The sequence below is a fragment of the Telmatherina bonti genome, assembly GCF_933228915.1.
Source record: "Telmatherina bonti genome assembly, chromosome: 7".
Taxonomy (NCBI): Eukaryota; Metazoa; Chordata; class Actinopteri; order Atheriniformes; family Telmatherinidae; genus Telmatherina; species Telmatherina bonti.
The window spans coordinates 26,471,294-26,490,212 of record NC_136625.1 but is presented as its reverse complement, the minus strand read 5'-3'; the positions used below and the strand labels follow the sequence as shown (position 1 = coordinate 26,490,212).

At 38.8% G+C, this 18,919-nt stretch overlaps 2 protein-coding genes across 2 annotated transcripts in view; one reads left to right on the top strand and one right to left on the bottom strand.

Annotated features, from left to right (window-relative positions):
- The window catches only part of LOC306758727 (SPRY domain-containing SOCS box protein 4-like), a gene marked incomplete at both ends in the record, with an annotated part of 31,507 nt that extends 12,634 nt beyond the window's left edge, over nucleotides 1-18,873 (top strand). Inside the window, one exon of the mRNA XM_079244103.1 lies at nucleotides 18,746-18,873. Coding sequence (XP_079100229.1) covers nucleotides 18,746-18,873 — 128 coding nt within the window. The remainder of the gene's footprint in view (nucleotides 1-18,745) is intronic.
- Nucleotides 5,261-6,944, bottom strand: LOC306758060 (GTPase IMAP family member 7; the record flags this gene model as incomplete). Its single annotated transcript, XM_079243276.1, has 2 exons — nucleotides 5,261-6,420; nucleotides 6,902-6,944. 2 exons carry the CDS (start codon nucleotides 6,942-6,944, stop codon nucleotides 5,261-5,263), a joined length of 1,203 nt encoding a protein of 400 aa, XP_079099402.1.
- Nucleotides 18,874-18,919: the final 46 nt, after the last annotated feature.

Below are 18,919 nucleotides of genomic sequence, written 5' to 3'. Positions count from 1 at the left end.
CTGAGTCAAAAGCTTGTTTCCTTACAATGAATCAGTGTGATATTTTGTAGGTGAGGTGACTGAAACAAAGCTGTTGGCAGTTCAGAGAAAGGAGGAGATAACGGGTTGTAACTGGCTGGTTGTAACTTGGTCTACGTAAAGGATTAAAACCTAATCAAAGACAACATATGGCATACTGGAGTGTTAATTTGACCTTAACATAATATGGTAGAGACAAAAAAAATGACATTTTTGTCTTGTACAGTTTCCTGCAAAAAAATGACCATGGTTTTCAATTAAAATGAGAATAAATTTGTACATTTCCTCAAACTTCTTAAAGTCTATGCAGTGATCACATAAAGATTATTTCACCCACATGGATGATGTGCCGTGTAACAATGATTTATCTATGTTAACAATTCTATCTGTTAATGGTCACATTTTCCCTCATGGTTTCCTTAAGCAGTTCAAGATAAGTAGGGGATTTCTTGTGTTATGTGGTTAAAGAACATTTCTGTCGATGAAAGTAGTTTTGCAAGGCGGTGTGGACAATATTCATCTGAAGTAAATACACCAGCAGATGTTTTTATCTCATAACATCCTAGAAATCATTTCGTAACACAGAACTGTATCTTTTGTTGCTAAGCAACAAATAAAATGTCAGTGTCAGTCACTGAATAGAATATTTTACTTATAAACTTTTGCTTGTTCATATTTTCCGTCCACTCAATTATAAGATTCAGCAAATAAACATCAATCATAGGTGCAATAAAACACTAGTTTTCCCACCATCTGTTTCGACTAATTTTATTTCCCCACCAATGTCACACACAAGGCTGTTCCTTTGGTATCCTGTAATGTATGCCATTGGTTTCATCTGTAACTCTAGTTATCCATCACTTAATCCTCATCTGTGGATCTAATTGACATGGCCCCTTTGTCCTGGCACCACCAGATGGGCCCTGAGCCCAGGCAGATACTATGGCTCGCTCCAATGTCCAGTGCTGCCATGAACTGGTCCACCTACACTGTTGCTTTTGTTTCCAATCATATACTTGAATAGCTAAAGGTAAAGGCTTATAATCCTGGTGTAATCATTACAGTTAGTGGAAATTCCCTCCCAACATCGCTATAATGACTCTTGTTTGAATCAGTCTGTCTAAATTTGTCATATTCTATAGTTACTGAATAAAACACTCAGACTAATCTCATTGCATAATCTTATTGTGACTCACCTCTCCCAAAGGATTAAAAAAAAAAACAAAAAAAAAACAGATCACTGTGCTTTAATCTTGTGAGTGTGTATGATGGATGTCTGTAATGTAGTACGGACATCCTCTGTGATGTGCACTGGAGCAAAAAGAACAGAGGATGTCACTTTCCAGTGAATCATTGTAGACAGAGAATGACGCTATGCTGCAGGTCGTTTCAGCTCAGCAGTTTTAAGCCGCATGTATGACTTGTTTACGATCATGATGTGTGGTAAAGTGCGTGAATGAGAAGACTTGCTGCAAAAGTTATTTTACAGGTATGTGCTGCATGTCTGTCAAGCTGACATAAACTATAGAAATACCTGCAATAAAATTAAATGCACAGCTGGAGCTCCCCTTGCTTTTGATCTAATATCAGCTCACCTGTTGGTTAAAGGCAGTCTGACAAGTTGCACTAATTCACAGATGCATTAAGAAATGCAGCAACATGTTAAAGGAAAAAAAGATGGTTAGTTGGAAAACACTTATCAAGATTTCTTTGTGTGAATTCTTTGTATTCTTATTGAACCAGTACATTTTGATGAGCAACAATACTTGTACATTTTTTTCTTTTTGGTACAGTTTGGTTTGTCTGTGAGGTGTAAAGCTAAAAAAAAAAAACACAGCAGTAAAAGTGTAATTAGAGACTGTGGAGTAAATTTCTGTTTGGGTAAAACACTCTTAACACCTCCTCTGTGTTTGGTATTCAAGTTGAATCACTCTCATACAGGGACTGCATGGTGGCATGGTGGTTAGCAATGTGGCCTCACAGCATGAAGGTAGCTGGTTCAAGATTTGGCTGTGGGTGTTTAAACAGAGGGGAGGTTGCTCTATTCCCCTCATGTATGTGTGGGTTTTCTCTGGGTACTCTGGCTTCCCTCCACCATCTAAAGACATGCATGTTATGTTAATCGGTTAATCTAAATTGTCCCTAGGAGTGAGTGTGAATGGTCATTGTCTTTCTGTATTGGCTTTATGATGGATTGGCGATATGTCCAGGGTGTACCCTGCCTCTTGCCCAAGGATTGCCAGGATAGGCTTCCCTGCGACCCTTAATTGAAAGGGTCAGAAAATGACACACTGATATTTCAATATGAATAAATAATATTTGCACCCCCAATAAAGTTTATTTTGGTGGGATAGGCTACATGGCAACTGGCTTCACTTTTCACTCTGCCGAGTAATTAATGTTTCCATGTTTTTATGTTTCCAAACTACTCATGATAGTAAGACTATAATTATGTCTTGGACAGAAAGGGTCATGAAGACTTCATTTGAGTAGCGAGTAAAGGTTAACCAGGTTAGATCTGCCCGCATGCTGCTTTAGAATAAATATGGCTTATTTACCTTGAAACTGATAAATATCAGGAAGCCAACATTTTGCCCATTAAATTAATGACTTATACAATAATTACAATAATTCCTTAAATGAATCAATTTTGGGACTAGTTTTTCAGGATTGACTTAGACTGTTTTATTTGAGTCAGAGCTATACATTTGAAAACTAATAATTCAGTTCATAATTCATGTCTGCTGCCCTGTTACACTTAGTGAGATGAAGTAACATCAGAATAAGCCGCAGCTTTATGCATCAAACACAGTGCCTCATCTAGTGATGTTGAAAAGAAACACACTCTGACTTCTGTCCCTTTGTTGTTCTGAGAAGACATTTTTTATACTTAGAAATTTAGCGCTGAAAGTTAAAAATATTTCAGCTTTTTAAATCAAGAATGCTACACTTTAAATGCATTGCCAGTTCTCATGCTGCTTTCCCTGAGCAGTGTCAGTTTCAGAAAAATTAAAAGTGCCCATAAGAGTTGTTTTTAGCCTTATATTAAACAGTTTTGGAGAGCGCTGCGTTAATAGCTAGCTGTCTGAAAGAGACCCCTTTTATTCCCAAATAACTCAAGCGTCCCTCTGATTATACTAAATAGTACCTCTGACCAGTAGTGATCTTTATTATTACATAAGGCAGATTTATGATAAACCTGTTATTCACTGGCCTCCATATAAGCCTTTGTAAATATTGTGTAACAAGTAAAACTGTTCGTGGTGGACATGTGTCTTGGGCTCATGCAGGTGTTTGTGGGCAGTTATAAAATTCGCTAAGAGAACCGGCAGTATTGTCTGGCTATGTTCCCGGAATCCATCTTGCTCAATAAAAATGATAATACGAAATCAAATTCCAGTTTATTCAGTCCAATCAGAGAGTGCCGATATAAAGACCTTGAGGGAAAACTGCAGGACTGGACAGATAGACGTTTACAAGCAGTAGTTAAATTTTATTGGAGGTTTGTCGGCTCGAGCTGTAAACTGCTTCTGCAGAATTCATTCATTCATCCATATTCTATACCTCACAATCCCATTAAGGATTGCTGGGAAGCTGGAGCTCATCCCAGCAATCATCAGGCATGAGGGGCGCAACACCCTGGATGGGTCGCCAGTCTATCGCAAGGTTAAATTGAATAGAATTGAAAATCCTAATAAGTCAATCCATATTAGAGTCCATGTTGAAGTTGATCTTCATCTGGTCACAAAATATATTTTATAACATTATTTTCCTTAAAAACATCGTCCAGTTAAACATGCTTCCAATGAAATGATCAAATCCTTGATGGTCTACTTGAAAAGAAGTGGCTGATTAAAGCATCAGCAAGAGTTTGATCCCATCAAGACTCTTTTATATATTTTAGTTATGGATGTGCATCAACATCAATTATTAAAGCTGTATTGAATGTCCTTGCATTGTTTTGCAGAAACCGTAACCTCATGCCCCTCAAGCTGGAATTGCTCAAACATTTGTTCTATTAAACTAAATAATTCCTGTCTGAGTGATGGAGACATTTTTTTTTATCAGATTATGTGCATATGAAATGGGTTTTTCTGGTCCTGCCTGACGTCCTGGGCCAAGAGCGCCTACAACACGACTGACCTTGCATGGCATCATGACTGCGAGCCAGAGAAGGGGATTAACAGTTTGTAGGAGAGGCAGCAATTCCCTGAAGCCAACTGTCTATTTGTTCAGATGTAATGAAATAGCTGGTATACTACATGCTACACAGGTGACTAAAAACTTTCAATTCAATGACGCTGACCGCCTCATATTTACAGTTCAACAAATCTTAAAAAAAAAAAAAAAAAAAAAAAAAAAAAAGGAAAGGAAAAAAAAAAAACTAAACCAGCATTCTTTTTTTAATCAAAGTGTATCCAACATTTTTCTAGACAATTTCTATTATTTCCATATGTCTGCCTTCCCTAAGAAAGAAAGGTAGCTTAGGTTTCAGACTGTCAAATTGCAAGGTTGCTTATAGTTACCAGTGTTCGGAAATTATTTTAGATTACAGAACGTCTCACAAGTCATTAGTTCAGCATAAAAAATTTATTTTATTACGTCTTTTAATTTTCTCATTTATCATCTGGGTAATATAAATTGAAAAGAGGATGAATACAGCAAAACCTAACTTTTACATAAATGCTAAAAACCCTTACAAACAGTTTGCCTGAATTTCCTTTAGTAACACCTCACGTCTCCCCTAAAGCTGATTAAATAACATGGCGCTTTAATCTGTGCAAAAAAAAAAAAAGAAGAAGCAAGAACTCAAATGGACATATTTTGGTTTTATAAGGAGCTTTTTCATCTCTTGGCATAGACTCCAATATTTGCTGTGCTGAGTTATGACATGTAAGTGCTATGAGTCCATTGTACAGTGGATATGTTTCCCAAAATTAAAAAAAAAAAAAAAAAGATCATTCTGACGGTGTGCAGAGGTCACTGGTAAACAGAAAACGTCAACATTTGTAATGAAAAACAAACAAAAACTCATTTAAAAAAAAAAGAGTATTTTGGCTTCTGAAGCTATGTGAGCATCAACAGGTCCCCTGTCCATTGCTGCATGGTTCTCACATCACAAATCCTGGAGGATTCAGTAGATGTGTGAGTCCCAACTGCAGAAGTCGAAGGTGGGGTCAGTGGTCTTTGTAGCACGTTCAGACAAGCTAAGCTAACCACAGTGACTATGATCAGAGCTATTTTAAGCAAGCCTCCTGATTGGGCTTAAGCTTAATCTTTGACCCTCCTTAGACTGACTTGGAGTTATCATTTTGGTGTGCAGGTCGGTGTGCTCCTTCTCCACCTCTACTACTACGCTTATGTCTAGTTCCTTTCCTTTTCTGTTCCCAAAACTGCCATCCCACCTGTCCTCATCACTGTTCATTCTCTTAAATTCCACCTTAACTTCTTTATTTTTGTCTTCCCCTTGCTTTATCTTCCTCCCCACACTCTCTTTCTCTGTCCTCGGGCTTTGTTTCGGCTCCTCTGTTTCCAGCCACTGCATCTTTGCTGGCTCTACTTTTAACTTAGTCTCTGATGTGTTTTGTTTTCCCACACTCGTCTCTGCCTCCAGCCAAGCTCTCAGCTGCTGCTCTCTGCAGCTCCAGTCCTCCTGTAGTGTTTTGTACATGTGAAGGGAGAAGTGCCATTCCCCGTTCTCTTGCAACATGTCTTCCACTTTTCTCAGCAGCTCCATTACCTGCTCCTGCTCCTGCTCTCCTTTTCTGTCTGTATCAGCCACGCCTGCTTTGCCTATCCTTCCAGACCCTCTGTTATCTCCCCTCTTTCGCCTGATCCTACACTGCTTCCTTGCGTCTCCATTCACCTCCTGCTTTAGCGCTCCCTGCTTGGCAGTAACAGCTCCCTTGTTATCAAACACGTGGTATCGATAGCGACACATCTCCATCAGCCACTGCAGCCCAGGGCCTCCTGATTGGATATGCTCCTGTACACTACATCTTCTTTTCTTCAGCAGGTCCCCAAAAGTAAACAACACCATAGTGTGTCTCCACACTGCAGAGGTGAAGACCTCCATTCTCTTCTCCACTGCCCTCCTTTCAGCCTCAGTGAAGTCCAGCAGGGGGATAACTAACAGAATAGCATGAGGTCCACCAGATCCACACAGACACAAGGCTCTCAGCAGCTCAGCTTTCTCATCTTTAGGAACAAACTCTTCAGATGACCCCCATCCTTGTGCATCCACCATGGTCAAATGATGTCCGGCTGTGATGGCACTTGCAGCTACGCTGGCACCCCCTCCTCTGGTGTCAAAAACCTGCCCCCGGCCCAGAAGGGTGTTACCAGCGGAGCTCTTGCCTGTTCGTCTGGGGCCAGTGAGCAGAATGTTTAGCTGGCGGGAGGCTGGAGAGGAGAGAAGCGAGAGCTTAATCCAAGGGCCTAAATGCTCCAAAATGTGATATGTTCACATAACAAGTAGTGTTCAATGCTATGCTGCTAATATGTCATCAATTATGGAAGCCACGAATGATAGAAGATAATTAAATAGAAGGAATGACTCACATCCACCCACTTGCTTTCACTTCTTTCACCTCACATGAAGATCTGAATCTACTTTAAACTTAAGGCTCATCTTAAGATTGGTTCTGTCCTTCACTGTTCTGTTAAAATTTTAATCAGCATGACAGCAAACATTGTTGTGTCAAGCATCCACTTCTTGTTGCTTTCGGCTTAGCATAGCTCAGCTGTAACTCATGAATACCAGACATCTCTAAGGTTTGCTGACAAAACTCACACTGTTCATGCTTAAACTCAATGTGGACACAAGTATCTTTTAACATTTTAATAAAATATTTCTATTAATCAGGGTTAAATATTGACTTACCTGCATTGCTAGGTGAATTCCAGCTTCCCATTGTCACCGCCATTGTTGTGGTTGTTTCCAAGAAGCTGCAGTTATAAATATTATCCCTCGTCATTGATGGTAAAATCACAAAGGTGACATTTGAGGCTAACCCACAACATGGAATCCCTGCTTCTGTATCATTTATCTGGCTTCAGTCTTCACTGACATGTGGTGCATGTTGCTCTTATCAACACTTGGATTGACGCTCCTCCCATTTGTAATGCTGACTTGGGATTCTTAAGAAATATAAAACTATTTGTTTTTATGATGACTGTTAGCCACTTTGTTTTGTTGTTTGTGTGAGCACATGTCACTTGCGAAACTTAAGTAGAATGTGTGTATGAGACAGTTGTGTTGCATTACAGCAGAACTTAGGCTGACCAAGTTTCCAGCAATCAGGATACTGCAACAGTTTAATGCCTGAAACACAAAGCCTCAGAATGAAGAAGATATCATAAGGAAGGAAGTATTTCAATATTTGAAGCAAATTAAAACCATGTTTTATCATTTAAAGAGTTGTGCTGCAAAACAAATGAAGTAATAAATGCAACCTTTATCTGAGACTAAATGTACATCTCCTTCCTGCTCGCCTACAGTAACATCATGCTGCTTGTTTACTTCCCCCATCATCACTTTACAGCCATCATAACATCATAACAGATCAGCTTTTGAAGCAATAGTGCATATCTCAAAGCTCTTCTGCGTGATATGTTCCTGGGAATCTGATGATGTCTTCTTTCTTTTTTATTATATTTCTTAGTCTTTGGGGGCCGTCTCAGCTCAGTTGCAAAGCTGGCTGCTGTCCTTTGGCAAAAAACTGACCCCAAGTTGCTCTTGAATGCTGGCAAGTGCCTTACAGGGAAGTGGAGTCATTTTGGAGTAGGTGTGTGCGTATAGGTGAATGAGATCCATTATAAAGTGCTTTATCGAACCACTAAGGTAATGAGTGCCATATAAGTGCAGACCATTTTTCCTCTCTCCCTCCCTCTATCTCTCAGTAACTCACATGTTTGGTCCGTCTGCAGCTTTAATCTGAATCCATGAACCTCTCAGATTAAAGTTTATTCTGTACATGTGCCCGCATTCGATGGTCTGTATTATTTTTGTGTTGCCAAACGGCAGTGTGTGCTTTGTCACTGTTTTTGTGCATGAATTGAGGCCAAAGAAAGCTCTGCTTATTTCAGCAGTACTGTATGATGTAAACATTTAACGCTAGTCTTTGCATTGCGCATGGCATGGTGTCTGAAGTGGTCCTGCTCAGAGACTCAAGTGTGATTCATTGGTGATGAAATGTTCTTTTACTTACATCACTTTGACATTTCCAAGATTACTCAATAACTTAATCGAGTAGAAACTTGTTGAGCGGCTGGCTGTGCTTTTGGTGGTTTACACCTAATAATATATCATATGCAGCTGCATCCTCAATGAAAATGATGGTTTGTATCACCCCCCACCTTCTGACGGGTCCTCTTTTTCTTTCACTTCAGTGTGTGTAAGCAAACCTTACAGTCCAACACACACAGAACCTGACCTGACACGCTAAAGCTGTTGAAGGATAAGCAGGCTTTTTTAATCTGTCTGTCTCTCAACCAGGTTAGTGCCCAGGCACACCTGCTGCATGTGCACACGTGTGACCATGCTTGTAAACTTTTTTGATTCACGTGTTGGTGTGTGAGTGAGATATTGTCCCATCAGCTTTCAAATGTAAACCAGGAAGAGACAGTAGCAAAGTCTGCTTGTGCTCCTTCAACTTCACCTTTGTGTTTGTTTTTTTTGTATCTCAATCTTTTGTGTGATTGCTTAACTGTGTTAGCTTCATCTTTTTTTTTCTTCTTTTTTTTTTTTTTAACTGACCGATGCTCAAAACCAGTGGCCCAAGCTAATGACAATAGCTCTTCCTCATCTTATTGAAACACTGCTTATTTTTATTCTTATTATCCTCATTTACATGTATTGAGCAAATATTAATGTACCACATCTCAGCCTCGTTCTTCTGTTTTAACACTCAAATATATTATAACACATTTTCCCAAAACTAAACGTAACCAGACAGACTTCAAAAGACGATGTGTAATGCAAAATAAAAACAGAGAACAAAACATTTTTCTACTTCCTGCTGAGAATAAGTGAATCTGTTGTAATGATTCTTGCATTTTAAATATTAAGATTAATACCTTAAATGCAGAGAAAGCCGGCTTAAGGGCCTGCTCAGTGATGCTATAGAGCAAGCATCCGCATGTTGCATTTCATATTCCTGGAATTTGAGTAATGACAACATTTATTTATGTCGAGGACCGACTCTCCTTTATGAAATATTGATTGCTTCACCCTCTACAATCTTCTCCCAGCTAAAACTAGATCAAAGCAGGTAACTTGTAAGTCATAAAACCAAGACATCGAGCTAAAGATGCTAAAATACGATGTAGAGTTTAGAGGAACTTCAGAAGTTAATCGTAATTCTTTTTGGATTTTTCTCTTGAAGTGTAAGTTTTCATATTTATAGTCTTTTTATTTCTTCAGCATAAGAAAATTATTTGCTTATGTAAGTTTTCCCTTTTCCTTGTTTGTGTTTTCAGTTTTACTTATTTGGTCATTCTGTATTATCCTCATTCATGTTTTCCTTTTTATTTTAGTTTTTCTAGTTAGCAAATTATACCTAAAGATTTCCTCTAAGTTTGACACTTTTATGAACTTGTTCAACCTGCTTGCGGTTTGTTATTGTCAAGGACGTCTTTGCTCTCTCCTCTCCTATTTATCATCCTCTCTCCTGAAAGTCCTTCCACCCTTCTCATCTCATGACCTCCTCACATCTTTCTCTGCTTCATCTCCTTTGCTCTTTTCTCCCTTTCTTCATCCCTCTCCGTCTCCCCTGTAGCCTTTATTTTTCGACCTCACTTTCACATCTTGCCTCCTCCTCTTTCTTATCTCGCTGCCTCTCTTCCCCGAGGACATGGTGAACATTGGATTTACAGTAATTCAGGGCGGTAAAGAGAGAGCAGGGCTTTAAAAAGAAACACCACCATGTCTTGTATTACCACCAGCTCCTCTCTGTACTAGCCAGCTCTGCCCACAGTGCCTATTTCTCTGTGTGACACTAATGTGGACAGTAAGATATGAGTCATACCAAGGGATCTGCACAAACAATTTAAGCGTTAGTGTTGGCTTTGGCCAAATATTTTAGGGATGGAGTTTACTTTGAGAGAACTTTGAACAGCAGCTTTCACACACTCATTTCTGATTGTGTGGGATGGGCTTTCTTTGCAGCCATTTGTCCTCCCACCCTGTGGCTGCATCCTTTAAAAGAAAAAAAAGGGGTTTCTAACAAATCCTCCATGGACTCTAGCAACATTACTGCATTAGTTCTGCACGATGTCTGCTTCAGAGTGCCTTAAAGTGTGATTGTGCTAAAAATTGGTGTTGCACATTGAAGCAGGCAAGAGATACAGGACACCGCCGGAGGTACATTAGTTATGGATACTGGCGACTTCCCTCTGTGGCTGTGAAGGACGTTTATGCTGGGCAGAGTTCAGCTTCAAGTGTTTGAAAAGGAAGTGCACGAAAAGTAAAGGTACATAGGCTAATCCCTCCCTCGGCTGGGGTTGAGTTTTTGAAAAAGTAAGATGCTAATGTGCTTATTTGTCCTACTTTTCTCATCTGTCTGCACGAGGAGCAATTGCTATGTCTTTCTCAGGATGCTTGAGATCTCAGCATTAAAACTGAGTACCTGCTAAACGGCTTGATGTCGGCAGATATTTGACGATGACACCTGGTAGCATTTGGGTTTTATCCTCAGAAAGGACACAAACTGCACTCACAACTAGGTGAAACATCTCTGGTAGTTCTGGCTGTTTATCAGCTGCAGCTCTGATCAGCAGAAGTGAAAACACTCGGAGGTTTCTGATGACGGAAGTATTGTCTGGTCTGTCTGTACCTTTAGTGACTCTTTGTCATACAGGCAACAAATTGAATTCCCAATGTACAGCCGCTATTGTTCACCTTGTTCTCTGGTGCAGACATAATATTCATCTTGACACACGCAGGAAGGAAAAAAAAGGCTAAATTTACCCCTTTCATTTACATATATTACCTTAAAAAGTTTATTCTCTACAGTAAATGATATTGGGTGGATTACATTATTAACATCCCTTTGTTGAACAGTTAGGAAATATTTTATATTTTTATACTTTTTGGTCCTGGATCGACTTTTGGTTTTTTTTTTAATCAAGCAATATTAAGATGGAGCTGGCATATGCATTATTATATGAAACTTCATTATACAGCTTTACAGCTTAACATGACAGGTAAACCTTCAATATGTGTCTGCCAGGTTTGTGTGTCGATATTGTTTACTTCCCAGTGAGATCTTTGATTTGTGTGTACTTTTCAGTTTGATTTGCTGTAGAAATGAGCTGGCATTCATACGTGCTCTTTGCAGTGGTTTTTGTACCAATCAACCTGTTTTATGCAAGACAGGTTTGTGGATTTACTTCGGAGCAAATATTTGTTTCTTTTGCATGTTTCATGTTAACGAGAAGATGCACTGCTGCGGATCAACTGATTTTGAATTAGCGAATTAGCGAAAAATCACAGGTGTGACATAAAATAGCCAACAGTTCATATCATTTGTTTAAGGCTGGTTTTTAACCTTCTGAGCAATTTATGCTTTTGCCAAACGTTCACCCCACTTGTCACATGAAAACCTTGCAACTTTTTTCCCCTTTAAATTCCAGATGATATTGACTTTAATTACAGGCTTAAAGGATTAATTTTTCCACCTCTTGGGCTTAGAGAGCACTTTCAAGGCTAACACAATAATGATTTCTGCATTGTCATCAAGCAAAACATGGACGTGTTTTCTGTCTCTTGCTGAAATTTTGATATTTTGTTTTTCGCAGTAATGACTTTTTTTTAATATGATAATTAAGTAAAGGTCACATTTTTTCCCAAGTTTTCTGGCCATTTCAAAAATAAATTGTAACTAATAAATGTTTTTTCCTGTTAACTTGTCTCCAGAAAGAAGCCATTTAGTCTTATTTACTCCCGCAGTCACACATGCTGGACAGCAGGCGTCTCTGGCCCTCATGGGTTTTACATGTGTCCTTGCTTAAAGACATCTGACTCAAATTAATGGCTCATTGTGTAGAACTTGAAGGGAAAAAAAACCGTTGTCAATTTAACTTGAATGTGGTGTGTTGGAAGAGGAAACCTCTAAAACCTGCAGGACAGTGGTCTTTGACATTCCTGCCCGACAGTAATGTCTTTTCGGGGCAAAGCTTGACGCCAACTCCTGTTTTGGGAGTTTAAATGCAGATCGCCATAAATACATTTGCACTGTTTACATCAGCGCAGGCTGATGTAGGATTTGCCACAAGCTTTTTGTCGATCTAACAAGGAAGGATAAATCAGCCTCAGTCCCAGTTGTGACTTCAGCAGCTGCCACAACTCTCCTCACATTTCTGCGTCTCATAATTTGAATCACAATGATGGCTGTCATGGCTTTGACACTTTAGTTATTTACTTTTACTTCTGCAGTCACAGTGCAAAGCACACAGACCCAAGATGCAGTTATTTTCTTCCCACCCACAGTCACTGGAACTGTTGTGCCATCACACATTTGTGTGTGTGTGTGTGTGTGTGTGCGTGCGTGCGTGCGTGTGTGTGTGTGTAAGGGGAAACAAAGGTAAATTGTAATCCTGGCAAATAGCTCACTACAAGCAGAAAATGAAAGAAAAAAACAGATAGCTGTTTTCATTGTTTAGATGGTTATTTTACTTCTCTACTGTAAATCTCATGTAAAACACTAATTTAACAGCTTGATGGGTCTTTACAAATGTGACAAATCTACAGTCATAAAATTTAGTCTCAGGGGTAGATCCTCTGTGGGTATATGTGCAGAAACTACTTCAGCTGCTTTTTAGCATCATAGTGTTGGAAGTTATGCTATTTTCAGCAAAAATCTAAGCATTTAAGTTATTTTTCTATGTTTTTTTTTTTTTCTCTTAAAACTCAGTATTAAACTAACTGTCAAGCTTTATTTAGCTTCTGGTCCCCTCAGGTCAGTCATAACATCCATCATAAACGTAATGCTGCTGCTGCCATTTTCAACCTCTCTCCCATTATCATTTTCCACAGATAATAAATCCTGCTCTGTGCTGCTGCGCTCTGCGTCTCATTACAGGCGTCATGTCACATCGCGTTCCCCTATTACTTCATGATCCCGTTGCAGCAGATCGCAGTCTCAGTTCATATCCATATAAAATGCGTAATCAGGGGAGAAGTTTTTCACTACCTGGGATTACCTCAGGCACAGCAGATGTGTGATTTTCTCTGAATGTATGGTGATTTTCCACCTTTGCATAAATACATTAGTGGAAGCAGTGTGAAAAAAAAATGCAGCTGAGAGGTTCTTGTTTTGGGGATACTTGTGTTGTCATCTGGAAAAACTCGGACATTGACTCAGACTTGACTTCCAGTAGAAACACAGAATTAGCTGTTAAACTCTAAATCTGCAGTGTGAAAAGCTTTAATGTTTGAAGGCTGTTATTGTGAAAACCGATCTACAGGTTTTATTAAACATATTGATTTATGAATTGATGATATTCCCTCTCCCTGCATTTCAAAGCGCTGTGCGAACTGCAGCGAGTGTGTAATGATGCAGACGCAAATTACCTGCAGATGATCCGCTGAGTCACTACATTAGGTTTTCTCTCACTTGAGGAGATACTTACAGGATAAAGCATCATAAAATACGTCTCATTTAGAAAGAAATGTTTGCATTAATGTTTTCTATTTATTTTTTTTTAGATGTTATTAACACTAATATCAGCTATAATGCCACACAAGGCCATTTCCCACATCTGGAGGCAGCTGGTGATTGATGTGGAGCTGTATACTGAGCTACAGGTGCACTTAGCACTAAAATAATATAAGAAATAAACGCGAGTAATACTTCATATGGAAGCCACAGATTTGAGGCAGTAAACTGTATAATACTTTGTAGCAGAGATGTAAGCATTTCTAAAGGCACATGAATTTAAATGAAGAAAAGTCAATAATGTAATTTGAGCATGCTGCTTCTTTAAAATTTATCGTTCTTTTATGATCCACCCAGATACTAGATTATGAAGGATACAGTGTGATGACTATGGGCGAGTGAAAAGTGTGATGTCTGGTAGAGGAAGCATTTCTATGAATCCTTCAGCTGAAGAACAACTGAGGTTCTCTTCAGGTTAATGAAGTCATTATTTTTAAAACTGGTAATTAACAATACAGCTAGTGAATATTGACTTTTTGTGTTATTTGAAGTTTTCAGATTACTTTCTACCACAGAGAGGAAAACGAAAGAAAAACAAACATTGTGTATTTGTTCACTAATAACCAAATGGCTGTCTACTGAAACTGTCTCTACATAACAGAAACACCACTAAATAGCCTACGAGCTCACTCAGATTAATTGGATTTGGTATAAGTTAACTGTGATTAAAAAGCTGTCACAGCTACAGTAAGCTCACATGAAAGTTCTCTGACGCAGTCCTCTTTGGTTTAATAAGGCTCACAAAGGAGCTTTTGGCTGTAAATCAGAAATGGGAGAGATTTGCTTTTTTTTGCACAAGAGATAATAAGCTAATTGGTGTGAAACAGAATAAATCTTAGTGTTGTCATACTGCATAGTAACGCACAACAGTCCTCCACCATGACAGGTTTTACCACCATGTTGTCGAGCAGCTGATATTTACCTAAAAACTTTGAATCAATTGACTTTCCAGTCTGTTATAGACCAGTAAAAGTTGATTTTGTGTATTTTTGTGTTCATTTCAAAGAAAAGGAAGCATTAAACTAAGGCCGGTGCAGATAAACGCGTTCTTTTCCTCCAGTCATCTTCCAGTGAGGCACTTGAACCAACACAGCAGCTCTGTCTTTGTTTTTACTCTATATTTGAGTCCTGCTTTGTTCTTTACAAGCTTTCAGGCTGTAAATACACTGTAGTCCAACAATAAGCTAAACCCCTAACACCTGAAAGCTGCTGCTCTCCAGTCGCGCGTGTGTGCGTGCGTGCGTGCGTGCGTGCGTGCGTGCGTGCATAGACTTGGGCCATTGATTTGTCAGAACAATGCAACCATAATAATTTTGTAAGTTCAGGTTTTAACATAAATAGTTTAGTGGGTAACAACAGCTGATTGATGAATTTACACCAAGTGAAAAGGAGGTTTTTAGTACTTTGCCATGAAATTAGTGAAGTTAAGTTTCCTGATGGGATCTTTTCTATAACAGGAACCCTTTGAACCTCATATGCATTTTTATGCACCTGCTCAAAAAATGCATACTATAAAGAAGTGAGTGAATCTCTGCAACCACAAGGTCTGTTTAAATACTTTTGGAGTCACATTAAAGGGCACATGATGCTTGTTAAGACGTGCTAATATCCACATACGTGTTAGTGGTGAAGAATAGATGGAGTGCACACATGAAACAAGATTTCAGGCTCTGATAAAAAATGAAGCGGAACATCATTGGTGAAGTTTTAGTAGAAACCCAGCTCAGGTGAGGCCTCCTAAATGGTCATTTTTAACACAGTTTGGCACCATCTCTTCTCAAAGTCTGCTGAAAGGGGGGCTTCAGGTTTTACAAGTATAAACAAGCAGTTGCATTGATATTAGATTTGTTTAAAGTAGCATGCCGCATGGTGTTTCTGGTGGTCATTGTAAAACATCTGTCAGGTTTTGCAGGTTTATTGTGTTTTTTAATCAAGGACAACATGCTGAAGGCCAAGTTATTACATCTTACATCCTGCAGTTTAGCATTTTCTCAGGTTAATATACTTTAATACATTCATATTTTGGTTTTTGATTTTTTTTTCAACCAAACGGTTAATAAAAAAGAAAATACATTATAATTCTTTCATTTTTTTAAATCAGCTATTGTATTGCTTGTGTACCACACATTGTTTCAGGTAATGATACCACTCGGGCACATAGTTGTAATGAGGACAGCAGAATAAGAGTCAAACAGAGGTGAGAGGAGAAAGAGAGACTGTGACCGTCCAGAGGTGGAAACTGGGGATTGTGTGAGTGTGGATGAACATAAATGTGATGGTGTCACTGCAAGGACACACAGCCATGATGAGTGGATGTATGTGGTGTGTGTGGGGGCTGAGCTGTCTTCTGTCCTGTTGGCTTAACCTTGAAAACACACCGAGCAAAGCAGCATCAGTGGCAGGTGGTAAAGGACATGCAGAATTACAACAGGTGATGGCAGTGTGTGTACACCAGTGACAGAGACAGTGATGGACTGGCTGCTGTATCTTTCTGACTTTGCAAAGCGAATTTCTGACTCTTTTTCTGTGTGAAGATAAAGATACTATCTCAGCTGGTGTTTTCTGAGTTTAATGCTCATGATCTGAAGGATTTGATATAATTTGTGCTTTTTCTGACAAAGCTGCAACCTCGGAGACATAGAAATCAGACCAGTGCAGAAGTGTTAAAGCCCACATGTCCGTCAGTCCACCCAAACCCCCACATTAAGCATCTTTTCTCCCTGATAGAAAACAGTTTATACCAAGTTTATACCACCACCCTGACTACTCCAAAGAAGTTTTTATATAACCTCACTCTATGTTTCTTTTTTTATTTGTTTTTTTTAATCACGGATGTGGTCTGTTGTGACAAGTGAGCATGGTGGCAGCTATCAGAGGAATGTGGAGTGTTTTCTGTTTCTCAGTCAGCTCAAGTCATTTCTCACTCCAACCTGTATTTTTATATTTTTATAAAAACAAAAAAAGAATTGAATTTTATTTTTATATTAAATCCACTCTTGTGAGCTGATTTAATCAATTCAAATGTAATCTGTTGCATTTCTCCTCATCTGTCGCTTTGTCCTTCCTTTCATTTGAACGAGTTTCATATTTATTCGGCCCCATTTCCCTGCATTTCCTACCAGATGATGCACTGATGGTTTGTGTTCTCGCATGCGCTTACTCGAAAGGATGTTGTGTGCCGGTGTGTGTGCAGAACAGTGGTTTGTGTCTGACAGTTTGTTGACTTTGTTAAGAGATTGAGGAGGGTTGTCACATTACAGAATTAAATTAGCTAACTATTAGATTTATTAATGACTGCTGTTTTGTTGAAATAAGTCCGTTTAGATCTGAACTGAAAGAGATGAGAGTATAAAATCAGAGTGGAGGAAACTACCTGGTCAAGCTGTTAAACATAATGAAGTTGGGGGGAAAAGAGTGAAACTGATGATGCAGTTCTTGTTTATTTCCAGGATTTGATTGTATGAAACCTCAACATCAAGACTTTCCTGCAGTCATTGTATCATCAGCTTTATGTGATCCAGGCAAAAGTTAGGATCTAATCAGACCACCCTGAGGGCATCTTTCATCCTGATGTCAGTCACATCTTCCTCACACAGCATCCTCTACTTCAAAGACTTTTAATGAATTAAACGTGCTGGATGTGACTGGAGGAAACTAAAACAAATAATAGACCTGAGAAAGGCTCACTGTACTGTCAGACTGCAAACAGTCAGCATGCGTCACATTTATCAGTAACTCATCATCATTTAAACTCTGACTGGATGGACCATGGTAAATTACTACAGATTATATTTAAATACTGTGGTCATGATGCATTGGTTATGTACAGTAGAAGATTATTTAAATTTTAAAAACTTGGGAAATAAGTGTTTCATTTCTCACTAATGAGCGAGCTGGTCTCTGTACGGATTCACATGAATATCTTAAGTACTTTGAATCAGCTGCCGACCTCTCATCTCTTAATTTGTCATGAAATGATGAGGAATCAGATTACACCTTCCCATAAAAGTGCTGTCAGATATCAGGTTTCATTTAAGCCTGTGGGAAGGGAGTGAGTTTTAAAAATAGGCTTTAATTCCTGACCAGTATTATATTTAAACCCCTCTGATTAAAACTTTAAATACACCCTTCAGTCACATCTCAAAAGGCTTATTTTATGGCCTTTTTTCTTTTTTTTTTTTTTTGCTCAGCCAGGTGAGAACCAGACAAAAAGTCAAAACTCCTGGTTTTCAGTCATGCATAAGTAGGTCCTGTACGTACACAGCTGTTTCTCTGCTTCCTTTGATTTCAGGTAAGTTGCATAAATGGAAGTAAAGTAGTTAAAAGCTTCATTTAGTTTTATGGTGGAAACTTTTATCTGTAGTTTTATCGTTTAACTTAGTTTGGAAATTAAAGAAAAGTGTATTATTATTATTGTTATTGTTGTTATTGTTATTATTAACAAGCTGAGATAAAACCTGTTCAAAACAGCAGTAAAGAAGACAAATTTCATTTATTTACTTATTTTTACGAGAGTTTTATAAAACCATCAACTTATTCTTTCTGAGAAACTGGAACAAGACAACTTGGAACTTTTTTTTTTTTTTTTTTTTTTTTTTTTTTTACTAATAATTCTTATTCATCATTATCATAATAGATGTAATAGTTGGGTTTTCCCACAGAGTTCAGGTTTCTTTCAAAGCATTACCCTGCAGCTCAGACTGCATCCTCCTCTATCGGTTACCTCCTTGACAACCATGCTGTTAATATGAACATTGAATAAAAGCTTAATCAATAAGTTTGTTTTGAGATATATTGTCCTTCTCCGCGCCCCTGTGTCTGTGGGATCAAAATATCGGCTGTAATGTTTAAAGCTATCAGGAAAAGATGACACTTGCGGTAAAAGTGAGGAGGTGGTAGACTGTTACTTCCTCTGCTCTTACTCACACTGAGCTAATGTGTGTATGAATGAAGAGATGAGATGGTCACAACAAAGTTCCCTAAACCTTTCTTTTCTCTCCTTTCCTCAGCTGAGCCTTTGCCTCTGATGGACCTTTGTCGACGTGCCGCCCGCCTGGCATTGGGTCGGGACCGCTTGCAGGAGATCGAGAGCCTTCCACTTCCTCAGTCCCTCAAAAATTACCTCCTATACCAGTGACTGACCCTAGCAAAGCCAACTGGGACTACAAGGTCACAAAGCAGGC